This window comes from Lolium rigidum, chromosome 1 (assembly GCF_022539505.1).
Source record: "Lolium rigidum isolate FL_2022 chromosome 1, APGP_CSIRO_Lrig_0.1, whole genome shotgun sequence".
NCBI classification, from domain to species: Eukaryota; Viridiplantae; Streptophyta; class Magnoliopsida; order Poales; family Poaceae; genus Lolium; species Lolium rigidum.
Window position 1 is genome coordinate 44,143,860 of NC_061508.1, and position 12,934 is coordinate 44,156,793.

Genomic DNA, 12,934 nt, shown 5'->3' on the forward strand with positions numbered 1-12,934 from the left:
CGACGGAGCCGGCCCGAAGAGGCTCGGTGCGGGTGCCCGAGGCACCGGCATGGAGTATGCGTGGACGACACCTGTCCATGGGTTGGTGCCGTATGTCCAGGGAGGGGGGGCTGCATCGCGCGTGGGGCCCGACCGCCCCGGGTGCCGGCTGGCCGGGGCGGCTTGCGACCGCCACGTCGGTTGCCGCGACGACCGCCCTGCGGCGGTGGAGTGGCGGCGGGGAGGTGCGGGTGCCGGGGCGGTGGGGGCGCGCCGCGGAAGACGCCGGCGGCAAGAGCGTGATGCTGCGCGCGCTTCTTCACACCCTTCATCCGACGTTCTTCGAGCTTTAAGTAGGACACGAACTTCGGGAAGGAGGGGTCCGGCATCAGGGTGAGGTTGCTAGCCGCGTTACCGAAGTCCTCATGGACGTTGGCGGTGAGGGTGCTGAGGAGAAAGTCATCATCAATCGGGGCGCCGATGTCGCGCAGTTCATCCGCCAACTGCTTAAGACGACGAGTGTATTCGTCGATGGTCTGATCGTCCTGGTGGCAGTCCGTGAATTCTTGATGCAAGAAGTCGCGGCGCTGAAGCTTGTTGTCGGTGAAGAAGCCGTTGAGCTTGGTCCATACGGCGGCGGCGTCGGCGTCGTCCTTGATGACGGTGAGAAACAGATCGCGCGAGATCGTGGTGAAGAACCACCTGATGAGCGTGGCGTCGATCGAGGTCCACTCGGGATCGGCCGCCATGATGCGCGTGTCGATTGAGCCATCAACGTGATCCAGCAGATCCTCCTCGCGGAAGAGAAGAGAGAAGTACGTTTTCCATGGGTGGTAGGAGGAGTTGGTGGTGTCGAGGGTGACGGGGACTCGGTCACGGATGTTGATCAGGCGGATCGTGGCGGGATCGGGGCCGGCGAAGGGGTTGGAGTGAGAGGAGGCCGACGACATGGCGTCGGTGGTAGGAGGCGGCGTGTAGGGGAGGTCGCGCGGCGGCTGGTAGGAGGCGGCGGCCAGGGAGGCCTGCGGCGACGGCGGCCCGAAGGCGGCGGTGGCAGGGAGGAGGCGGCGGCGGCTGTGCGGCGGTGGCGGCGGCCTGGAGGCGGCGGCGACGGCGGCTAGGAGGAGCGGAAGCTAGGGTTAGGGATCGGTGCGGTATCTGATACCATGTAAGAGTTGGTTTGGTGCAATGATGATTGTATTGATCGTGCACAAGGCACATATATAGGTACAGGGGTGTGACCGGGTCTAGTCTCCACGTGAATACAGAGAGAGAGACGCTACAGGTGCAACATACAAAACCCTAACCTATACACATACGGATACGTTCAACAGTTTTGATGGCTGCTTCTGACTCATTATTGATGATACGAAGGATTATAATATTCAAGTTTTAACGATCAAGGACCTTATAACAACTAGTTCGTACACACCACTACTACGGTAGACACACAACACTTTGACATGGTTCGCCACAAGAAGACCGCTAGCGTCTCTTGCCTTTGCCGACGCCCGCCGGTGCAGTGTCATCGTGTTGAGCGAGGCACCTTTAGCAGCGGAGGGACAAGCATCTCCAGTCAAGGAGGAGGAGCATTCCCTCCCGCCGACTTACAACAAAGCCAGCTCCTCCCCATCGTATTCATGATGGTCCTCTAACGACGATGAAGGCGGAAGAAATTTGGAGGACGACAAAGATCTAAGCTCAAATATATTATAACCTCTTCTTCCAGATGAACTGTGTGTGTGCAACTAGTTTTCTTCATTTTATGCTTGAACACATGATTTACTATCTATCACCCTACGTGGTTGTCTCTATATCGCAGACGAATAGCTTCGGTGAACCGTGTGTGATACTTGTGATGCTAGACGACTAATATTATTGACATCGCGTGCATAACTCCAACAATGCATACGGTTGGAAAGATGGTGTGCAAAATATAGGTCCATCAGCCAACTGACCCAACCCTTGCAATTTTCTTATATATAAATCAAAACCAGCAACCCTACCGGTCTCACTCCACTCCAAAACCGCCCTCCTCTTTAGACTACAACTTGTCGGTGAGGCGGAAGCAGCTTTTGGCTAGAGATCTGCCTTGCTAGAACGCCGATGAACTCCAGTGCGGCACGTTGGCCGTGGAGTCATGTTGATCCACGCGTTCGTAGCCAAGACCTTCCGGGACCACTCACGTTTTTGGTATGTTTTAGTTCAAATTTGAACCAAAACCACGACTCTTCTTATGGATTGGGGGAGTAGCAGAAATTGCAAATTGGAAAGATATTTGTATTTGCATAGAAATTATAATGAATCATTATTTTTAACTCCCTTTTCCTCATGTAAGTCCGTAGGGTAGTGTTTCATTATTCTATATGCAATTATGCTGGTACCTTACTCTAGAAAAATTTGTTTATTTTAGCTCATACCCCGTTCGATGTTCTATTTTTAAACTATATCCGGCCCCCGAAAAATTGCTAAGGATTTTTGGGCGCGAGCCCCTGTTTTGACCCCGGATTTTTGGTCGGATATTTCATACTGGGGGCCGGATAATCCGGCTTGTAACCCCCAATGGCCATATTTCATTGGGGGCTATAAATAGCCTTCTTCTTCCCCAAAATTTGGTTGCTTCTTTCACTCTGACTGTTACTTGTTCTACCTCAAAACTGAGTTAAAAAAAAACCCTTTGGATAAAAACATCAGTATCCTGTGGAATGAGAGTATGGTCTAAACAACCAATCAGCAACCTCAACTCCTTGTTATTTCTAGTGTGTACCATGTCCACTTCCTTTGTCTTGCCAAAGACTCCTTGTTATTTCTAGTGTGTACCATGTCCACTTTCTTTGTCTTGCCAAAGAGAGTGCCCACCGCCCACAATGACAAGAAATCAGTTCTCACATCAGCTTGATGACCATGTTTAACATGAGATAATGCTTAAAAGCAAAAGATAAACAACTGTCTAGATATACTGTTTTCTGCAGCTGATGACGCTGAGGGAGGGATTTGGCGAACTACTTGTACGTACAGCCACATTTCCTTGCCACCAGCTTCAAACGGCCAACTGAACTTGCCAGAACACATGAGCAAAAAATATATAATACAGAGTACATATTTTAAAAATTTATTATTTTGGTTTAATTGATTTTGTTGTAGTTTTTTTATGGAGCCACTTAAATAGGTCGCATGACCCAATGGTGTAATCAATTGCTTCATGCAGGCACAACATATAGCAAAATTCACGAAGCACAAAACCAGGTACAAAATGAACAATGCCATCCGGAAAGAGATTTTTTTTATGTGAAGTCCAAAACAATATGAAATGACACAAAATGTTAATCCGGTGAAGGAGCATCGTCAACCATATATTTTTATGCCATATAATTTATATTTTATCAGATTACTTAGTGGTCTTGTATATAACAACATAGGGAACAATATAAGGGATATTCACTTTGGGATATAGGTGTAGATGCACCCATTGTTCAAAAATTATATTTCAAAATGTCCAAAAATTCAGAAAAAATTCAAGATGTATTTCTAGACATTCTATGTTTGCACAGAAAGTTAGGCAACAAAATGACATTTTTTGTGACCCATGCAAAAAAGTCAATTTTTGGTGCACCAAAAAGGGTTTCCACGGACCATTTTCTTGTCTTTTTTTGTATAGGCCACACACAAACAATATCTTTTTCCGCAATTTTTTGTGTACGAACATATAATGTTCAAATGTACACAGATTTTTTTGACATTTTTTAGTGCATTTAAAATAAAAAAGTATTTTGCATAATGGGTGCATCTACCCGCGTGTTTTATATAACGTTGCCATTAAATTAGTGAGTCCTTGAACCAATCAGTTTGTTCCATCCCATCTTTTTGAAGGAATGCCGAAGTAGAGAAATTGGGTACCGAATCGATCTACCTAAATCTCTCGCCTAAATCAGTAGGTAACACTCAGAGCACAAAAATGCATGTCTATTTTTCCCATGTGTTTTTTTAACTAGGTTGTGCATTTTAATTTTGTAAGCTCCATCCATGGAGCAATGGAATGACTCTTTTGCTGAGATTGATAACGAGTGTGCATAGACAAGGAAGCATGCATGATTATGCTGTCGTATAATCATCTTACTCAGCTGCATGTTACCAAGTTTGAATTATTCTTAATTAAGTTCAACATTCTCTATTTAGCTAAATTCTTACACTTTTACAGGACATACAAGCATGATCAGCCGGTGAAATCGTTGAAGTGGGTGAGATTTCAAGGATTGTTGTCATTCCGTCCAATTTTTTAGAGTAAACTCCGGTTTTTACCCTCTATTTTGAAATTTTTGACACTAACTACCCCATTTAGAAAGTTTTTATCCTAATTACCCCATTTAGCAAAATTTGTGCCAGTTTATACCCCTTTTAAGTTTTTTTATGTGCATTTTTATCGATGGGTTCCCAACATCGGGTACACCGCGTCACACTCCAATTTGTTTAATTGTACGGAAAAAGGAAAATACAAAAATTAACCACGGCTGATATACCATGTTTGAGTGCTTACGAATAATTTACCACAATCAAGTGCTCCTCCTTCCCATAGAGTGCAACTACTACTCACATGGACACGCTGATGTATATTCTACCATGAGGGACAAGTCGTGTCTTCCCTCAGAAAGGGAAAATATGTTGTCTTGCTTAAGCCGATCAACCTATGCTGCATCATACTGAACACCACTCCTGATCAGTTGCTATGTTAATCAAAAGCCAATAAGTCGGTGCTTATTCATATAGTCATATTGCACCTAGCACCCCACCCCCCTGCACGCAGAGTTTTAACACCCTCGTAGACTGGCTGACATATGTGTGACGGTTGTAGGGATTCGTAGCATAGAAAATAAAAAAAATCCTACCGCAAGAACGAACAACAACAGGTTCCACTAATCAGATTAGAGTATTAGACTACCAAATCCAGCCCCACTGGAGACATCCGAGCGAGAAAATACCAATCTACCAGAGAGCGGCAAATAAGCGACACCGACAACAGCGTCATCCAAATCTCCCAAGAACGGCTAAGCAAGCTAATGGAGGGCGAAGAATCAAACATGAACGACCGCATCACCCAACACCTATGGAAGTTGAGACCAGAGGAGAGCGATGGATCCAAGGATATGGTGCATCTTGAAGAAGAGCAAGGTTTTTATTGGCACCTTTGGTCCCTTCAACGGCCTTCACGCATTTTTTCCGCAGACTCCTCGGATGCCTCCATTAATTTTCTTGGTAGAGATCATGGAGAAGAGGATGGGCGTGACCTCAGGTCCTGTATGCCGAGTAAGTATACTTCCTTTCTTATGTGCCCTTTTATTTGTTCTAGATAGGACTTCTATCGTTAAGTCATTGAGCTCCTGACATAGGTTGTGTATTTGTTCCTACTTCAGCTATCCGGTGCCAGTAGGGGAATCAAGACTAGCTACATGTTCATCCTTTTGATTGATCTGGATATGATGCTCTGTGCAATTTAACCACCAAGTGTTTTATGGAACTGAAGAAACCAAATGTCTATTCCTCATGCAAATACACTGTTTGGTGCAGCTGAAGACAAAACAAAGTCTACACGTAAATGGTTCAAAAGGCATTGACTCATCCCAAGTTGCCTAAATTTTGCCTACTACTAAGGGTAAGATCACCAAATGCTTGAATGTTTTAGATGAAGAGATCTGAATCTTACATGCATTTGTTCATTCTCTTTTACCTGATCATGCAGAGAAAGGATGAATATGGAACTGCAATGTTGCTATGCTCACAGATCTGTGGAGTTATTAGTACCATCGTAAGTGGTAGGGTAGAGAATTAACGGTTAGTACTGCATATTCATATTCTGTTAGCATGAATTATATTACACGCGAAAAATGTGCAAAATGCATCATGATTTAGATAGAATAAAATTCATTCAGATCGTGATATAGCTACCTTTTTTGGGCGATGCAGGTTAGCGCTTAAAAATACTATTACATGTGAAATGGAATGGAGTGACCTCAGTATACCAAAGCATCAAACGGCGATCTCTTTTATGTTTTATACAACAAAAAGGAAACCAGCTTCATTGATGAAATTTATTTACAACCATATACTGTTGCTTGGTTTATAAAACTGCTTATAAGGCTTGCCGTGCAATGACAATTACAGCTTTATTTGACTTACCATGCCAATAGTGCCTTTGTGTAGTCTGGTCCTGGAGTTTTCTGTTAAGCTCTATGGAACTTTGTTGTATCTAGAACTATCAAGTAAATCTGGGTATCCAAAATCAAATTATTAGCTAAACACTACAGGTTTTCCAATTGAACTGTAGCCACCGGAAATAGAATATCTAGAATTTATTAAATACTCTTCTTCTCTTGCTTCAAAGATATCACAAGAATTTTAAATGTGTTGTTGTTAGTTGGATACATTCTTAGGCACGCATACAACTCCTCTCTTCCTCCTCATGTTTTATCTGAAGGAGGGTTAGTTTCACTTGGTATAGGAAAGATCAAATAAGTGGTACTTCTTCATTGGCTCTTTTGTTCAATTTTTGTTAATCATGTTTGCTCTTTAGTCTGATGAAATACAAAGAGATACTATCTATATCGGAAATTCAAGTTTAATCAACGATTTCGCTATACACACTACATTTAGCGCCATGTTCACAAACATACTTCGCCAATGTTTTTATCATACAAAAAATCGTTGTTGATGGTGATCATAATGTTTTGTTATCCTTTTGGACAATTATTTTTTGGAGCACTATTAACATGATTTTCCGCTGCAACGCGGGGTGTCATCTATCTTAATTTTGTTTTCCTTCTGATCTTCCATTTATTGTGGCTGAGGTCCTCCAGAGTAAGATTATTCCTCTGATTCAATTGTAAGATTCTCTCTCCTCTTATTTGTGTTGATGTTTATCTCCCGACTGCCTATCATATTCATGCCGGTTTCAGCAACGACGGAATTTGCTTTGCTAGGTGCTTGATAAAATTACCTTGCGAACTGACATGTTTCTCCCTGTTTTGGGTGCTTTCTTCACAAGCTGTAAATGCATAGTTGAATTCATTATATTTTGAAGAACAATGGTCATTTTCCTGGCACTATACCCCACGCGTTGCTACGGATATATCGTATGTTTTGAATATAGGAATATAGTTTAAAAATAGAACATCAAACGGGGTATGAGCTAAAATAAACAAAATTTTCTAGAGTAAGGTACCGGCATAATTGCATATAGAATAATGAAACACTACCCTACGGACTTACATGGGGAAAAGGGAGTTAAAAATAATGATTCATTATAATTTCTATGCAAATACAAATATCTTTCCAATTTGCAATTTCTGCTACTCCCCCAATCCATAAGAAGAGTCGTGGTTTTGGTTCAAATTTGAACTAAAACATACCAAAAACGTGAGTGGTCCCAACTTGTATGTTCTGCAAATAAAAGGGTAAATTCTTAGCAAATGGACTAAAAGGAGTGTGGACAGTTCATTTGAAGCACAAAGTGCTTTTTCGATGCACACAATTAATGAGACCACCTTCTCATTTTTTTACCAAGTATACATCGCACCATTCTTGCCATTGGCTAACAGATTCTTTCGTGCAATACATGTCATGTCTTTGAACTTCACAATGAATCAAATATAAATTTCTATTAGGCTTGTAGGAAGAAGCATCATTAGTAACTAAATTTTGGCGTAATCAGCATAAAAGATCATAAAAGGCATGGTTCTTCAGGGTGAAGTACATAGATAGAGCGGTGGTGTATCGATGGGGACCGATCGAGTTTTCGCGAGGAGGACGAAGAGAATCGGCCCGTTGATGGGCCGGTGTCGTCCCATTGTGCGTCGGCGCCTGGCCAGCAGGGGCATCTGGTCCACGCGCCTTGGGCCATCAGGCGTCTGCGCGTGCGCCTGCCGAGCACGGCCATCTGGTCGTGTGCGTGTGCGCCTCGGCACGACGGGCGTGTCGTTCGTTTGCCGCCATCGGGTCTGGGCTCTGGCGAGTACGGTGTAAATTTTTATTAGGTGACGTGGCACACTGTGAGAGCAGGAAAATGGGGCCATCTATTAAGAAAGAGAAGATACGTACAAGTAGACATGGAGACGAGACTGCAACAATTAATACCACGCACTCCAATCCATATTGTCGCTGATTTAGCATGTACTAAGTTGCGCCAAGTAATATGGATTGAAGGGAGTAATAAAATTAGTTCAATACCATTGCAAACAAGTATATACCAAAAGATACTATCTACAAGGTGGGGGGGGGGGGCTAGATGTCAATGACACATTGGCGGTATTTTGTAAGTTACTGATCTAATGTGACATTACAAACCTTTGAACTGGCATGCGGCATCTAAGGTCGTCTGCTTTCCGATATTAACACTACAAAAAAGGTTGATATGTACCACGTCATTTTTTTTGTCACCTAAGGGGTGTTTTTGGTCGCTAAAGGGTCTAAGGTGACGAACGGGTTATGTGGTCATATCGCGTCACCTAAAGATCCACTACGGATTTCCGAATCGATAGGTAACTGACACCACGTGGCAGACGCCGTTAACTGGGAAAATGTTCGTGGTAGATAACATACCCACACAACACCTGCTACGCCTTAAGAGGCCGGCCCAAACTAGGCCAGCCCATTGAGTAAGCGGGATAGGTCGGATGTCTTGAAATGACTAGTCAACTTGTTAAATGGGCTGGCCCAATTAGCATACGGGTTAGGCCAAATGTATTGATTTGACCCGTCAACACATAAATGGGCTAGCCCATTTATTGCGCGGGCCAGGCCTAATGTACTCTTTTGATCGGTCAAACAACTAGATGGGTCAACCCATTACATACGCGGGATGGGTCGAATGTTTTGGTTTGACCGATCAATAATGTAAATGGACCCACCCACTTAGTAGGTGGGCCGACTAACTTATTTGGTTTCAGTGAGCAGCAAGTAAATGGGCAGGCCTATTTAGTAAATAGACCGTCCCAATTATTACGTGGGCTAGCCCAGTTAGACGATTAGCATGTCCATTAAGCTTATGGGCTAGACAACTACATGCTTGATGGCAAGCCCATTAAGTATAATGGGCCGGCCCACTTAAGGTAAATAATCTTGTTGGGCCACGCTACATTAGAACTTTTGTGGTTCACTCGGGCCGGCCCATTTGCATGACGGTCTATCTGTGATTTCGTTCAATTGAGTCGTATCAAGAAATTTCTTATTTATGTGCGCATGCATACAAGTGAACATACATGAGAGAATAAAGACACTGGAGCCCGGTAGCTTAAGGTAGAAAATGCGAAGGAGTTTGATGCGTTTTTCACGCTTGTACGTTGGTATTTATGGAATCAAAAGGAACATTAGGGTGTTCAACGTCATCAATAAGCATTTTTCGGTATCTAAACTTGTGGTGCAGATTATTGCCGAGCTCAAGTTTTGGAGAGAGTAGGTGTGGGTGGGTGTAACATAATAAGAAGAGGCAGGGTTTAGATTCCCTGGTGTGGGTGTTTAGCTACCGCTTTGTTTGCAAAGTTAGGTTAACTTTTTGTAATTGTTTTGCTCTCTAGTCTCTTGCCATTGAGAAATTCATTTTGGCTCATACCTATTATGAGAAAAACATATTTAAAAATGTCTAAAAAATTGAATTTTTTTTTGGGGTGTACTTCCACACATTTTATGCCTGCATAGAAAGTGTCAGAAAAATATTATAGTTTGTGGCCTGTGCAAAAAAGACAATTTCAGGTGCTCTAAATTTTTTTTACGGGACATGTATTTATCTTTTTTACATAGGTCACACGAAATGTTTTTTCATGCAAAATTTTTGTGAGCTAATATAGGATGTCCGGATGCACGATGAGAAATTTTATTAAAATTTAATTTTCCTAATAGGTGTAGATACACCCATGAGCCAAAACGCCATGTCCATTGCCATTGACCTACTCTGAAAAGAAAAAACCTATAGCAAAACGGCAGATAGTGGGGTTTATGATGAAATGACGGGAAGTGACATGGAGTAGGGAAAAAAGTCATGATAACATATACCACCGGTGCAAAGAGTTTGATATGCCCTGCTCACTGGGTCAGCTGTTTCACTTTCCTTTCCAAGAAAACTTCAATTTTCATATATTGATGAATCTATATAGAAAATCAAATTTTAAGCAAAGGAACATGCGAAATTCTATTTCTATGTGGAAATAATACTGGCTTTAAACGATCTCCTTGATACCTACATGTGGTATGAAAGTTCTGATGAAAGATTTCTGGTAGTAACCATACCAGTGTAGCAATTCATAGGGAGAAAATACACCCCTAATTTGCGAGAAATCTTCCATCATTGATAAGCAATGCATCATGCATAGACAATGATAGACTAGTTCTAGAAAAAATATTTGTTGATTTCGGCGATATTCAACCGATAACAGAGACACTTCTCTAGGACATATATTTGGAGGGAATAAAAGAACGGTCTTAGTTAGGTGTGCTACTCTAAGGACTGGAAATCTAAATATTTATCCATGAAGGTATATTGTATGTGTGCATATATTATCATTACATATCTAATCTATGGTGAAAATGGTTATACTCCCTTTTCTAACACAGACCTTACGAAAATACCACGAGGAGAGAGTAACTCAGGGAAAATTTAAATATGTGCTCGCATTGAAATAAAAAGAGAAAATATAAATAAATATTACTAGATGAAAATATCGTGTCTACATACTAGTATTGCATGGAAAACAACAATCAATGGTGAAAATGATACAATGCACGTGCATATGCACATACATACTACACAAAACACTACCTATTTGATAAAACAAAGTACATCACAAACGGAAATTAAGTGGACGAACTACTCAGCAATTGAGCCGTCAAGGAAAGGATAGTCTGTGTAGCCAACAACAGGATCTTGCGTGTAGAAGGTAGTGCGGTCATACTCGTTCAAAGGGGCACCTAGCTCGAATCTTTTTGGCAGATCTGGATTAGCCGTAAAGAGTCTCCCATAGGCGACGAGGTCAGCATATTCATCAGCGATCACCTTGTTGCCTTCCTCTCGGTCATACCCACCAGCGGCAATGAAAGTGCCGTTAAATGCTTTCCTGAAAGGTAGTAGCCCATGAGGTATCTGCCTCCGGCCATCCACAATGGCCATCCGAGGTTCAACCATGTGGCAATAGAGGAACCCATGGTGCTTGTTAAGTTGTTCCACCATGTATGCCCCAAGGGCATGTGGGTTGGAGTCATAGCAATCCATGTAATCCACAAATGGGGACAACCTTATGCCCACACGATCCGCCCCGATCTCGTGCACAATGGCGTCAATCACCTCCACAGCAAAGCGACACCGCTTTTCGAGGCTGCCACCGTACTCGTCCGTGCGGTCATTGGAGCTGTCTTTCATGAACTGCTCCAAGAGGTACCCATGTGCGCCGTGGATCTCGACGCCGTCGAAGCCCGCCTCAATGGCGTTCCGAGCGGCGCGCCTAAAGTCGTCGACGATCGCTGGGATCTCGTCTATCTGAAGCTGCCGGGGCTTGGAGTAGGCTATGCCGGCCTCAGGGTTAGGTGTTATCTGCTTGTCCGTGCTGGAGATTGGCGCTTTCCCGTCCGGCTGGTAATCTATTTTGTTAGTAGATCAACATAAACCAGGATTAGTACCACGAAATAACTGTAGAATCTGATAAAATCTTCAGGGCGAATGATTTTGATCAATATTTAGAAAAAATATCAAAAACTATAATACAAATCTATTGTATTAAAATCGTGATTAACTAAATTTTCGTATTATATGTATTTGGTATTACGGATATTTGTAGTTTTTCCTAGAATTATGGTTAAAATTTGAAAATTTTCAACTTCGACTTAATCCAAAATGCGAACTAAATAAAACCGGAGGGAGTAGTTCAGCAACATGGATTTGTAAGTTACCGGTTGTGGATACTCTTCCGACATGCCAGATCTGGCAGAAGAAGAGCGCCCCCTTGCGGTGGACGGCGTCGACGATGGGTTTCCAGGCTTCCACCTGCTCCTGCGTCCAGATGCCGGGGGTCTCAGGGTACCCCTTGGCGGTGACGGAGACGTCGGTGGCCTCGGAGATGAGGAGGCCGCCCTTGGTCGCCCGCTGCGAGTAGTAGAGCGCCGCGTGCGGCTGTGGCACGCTGCCGTAGGAGCGGCAGCGCGTGAGCGGCGCCAGCACCACGCGGTGGGAGAGGTCGAAGCGCCCCAGCTTGTGCGCCGTCAGCAGTGGCATCGCCTCCTTCGCCGCCATGGTCGATCTCTCGGCTGATTTGCAGGGGAATGGCTAAAGGTTGCTTTGGTTCTTGCTTCTGAGCTCTGTATCTGCTCTGTGTGTCTGTGCTTCAATCGGGCCGAGGGCCTGTCTGAATTTATAGGTGTTGGTGGCCTGGACCTCTCCGGTGTGGCATGACGCAGATTGTCCTCTTCGTTTTGACCAGTCAGTCTATTCCCATTTCTACGATCTCGTCACCCTCTCCGTCATCCTCTGTGTGAGCCGCGCGATGATAGCCACATACATTGCACCTGGACAAACGTCTGCTGTGGTTCTCGTCACTCACGGCAACATCGACCGGTTGTGAGTTGTGACTCGATCGTCAGCAGGTACAGTAACTTTTTTGACTTCTGGTTCGTACGGTGTGTACTTCCGAAAATTTAAGAGATTCTTCCTGTTCCTGGCAAAAAAGGTACTGTAAATCATTCTTCTGAACAAAACTGTCGGTTGCACCAGATGGCTATGGGAAGAAGACACCAGAAGGTTCGTCGCGTGAATTCGTTGAGTGGCACCACGCGTGCGTACACCGTCCCAACGTCCCTGCAAACGTTGGCCTTACTGTCATCTGTCACTCCTGCCGCATTCCCTTTGGCATTAAGGATATCTCCAACGGGCAGATGTAAACGGACGCCGAGCGACTCCTTGCGTCCGTGCGGTTAAAAAATACGC

General features: G+C 43.9%; 1 protein-coding gene across 1 annotated transcript; it reads right to left on the minus strand.

Annotated features, from left to right (window-relative positions):
• Positions 1-10,666: 10,666 nt before the first annotated feature.
• Positions 10,667-12,269, minus strand: LOC124685269 (12-oxophytodienoate reductase 1-like). The gene is made up of 2 exons (XM_047219600.1): positions 11,905-12,269; positions 10,667-11,595 (listed from the first exon to the last, which is right to left on the minus strand). The coding sequence occupies exons 1-2, from the start codon at positions 12,242-12,244 to the stop codon at positions 10,829-10,831; spliced, it is 1,107 nt and encodes a 368-aa protein (XP_047075556.1). The 5' UTR covers positions 12,245-12,269; the 3' UTR covers positions 10,667-10,828.
• Between the last annotated feature and the right edge of the window lie 665 nt (positions 12,270-12,934).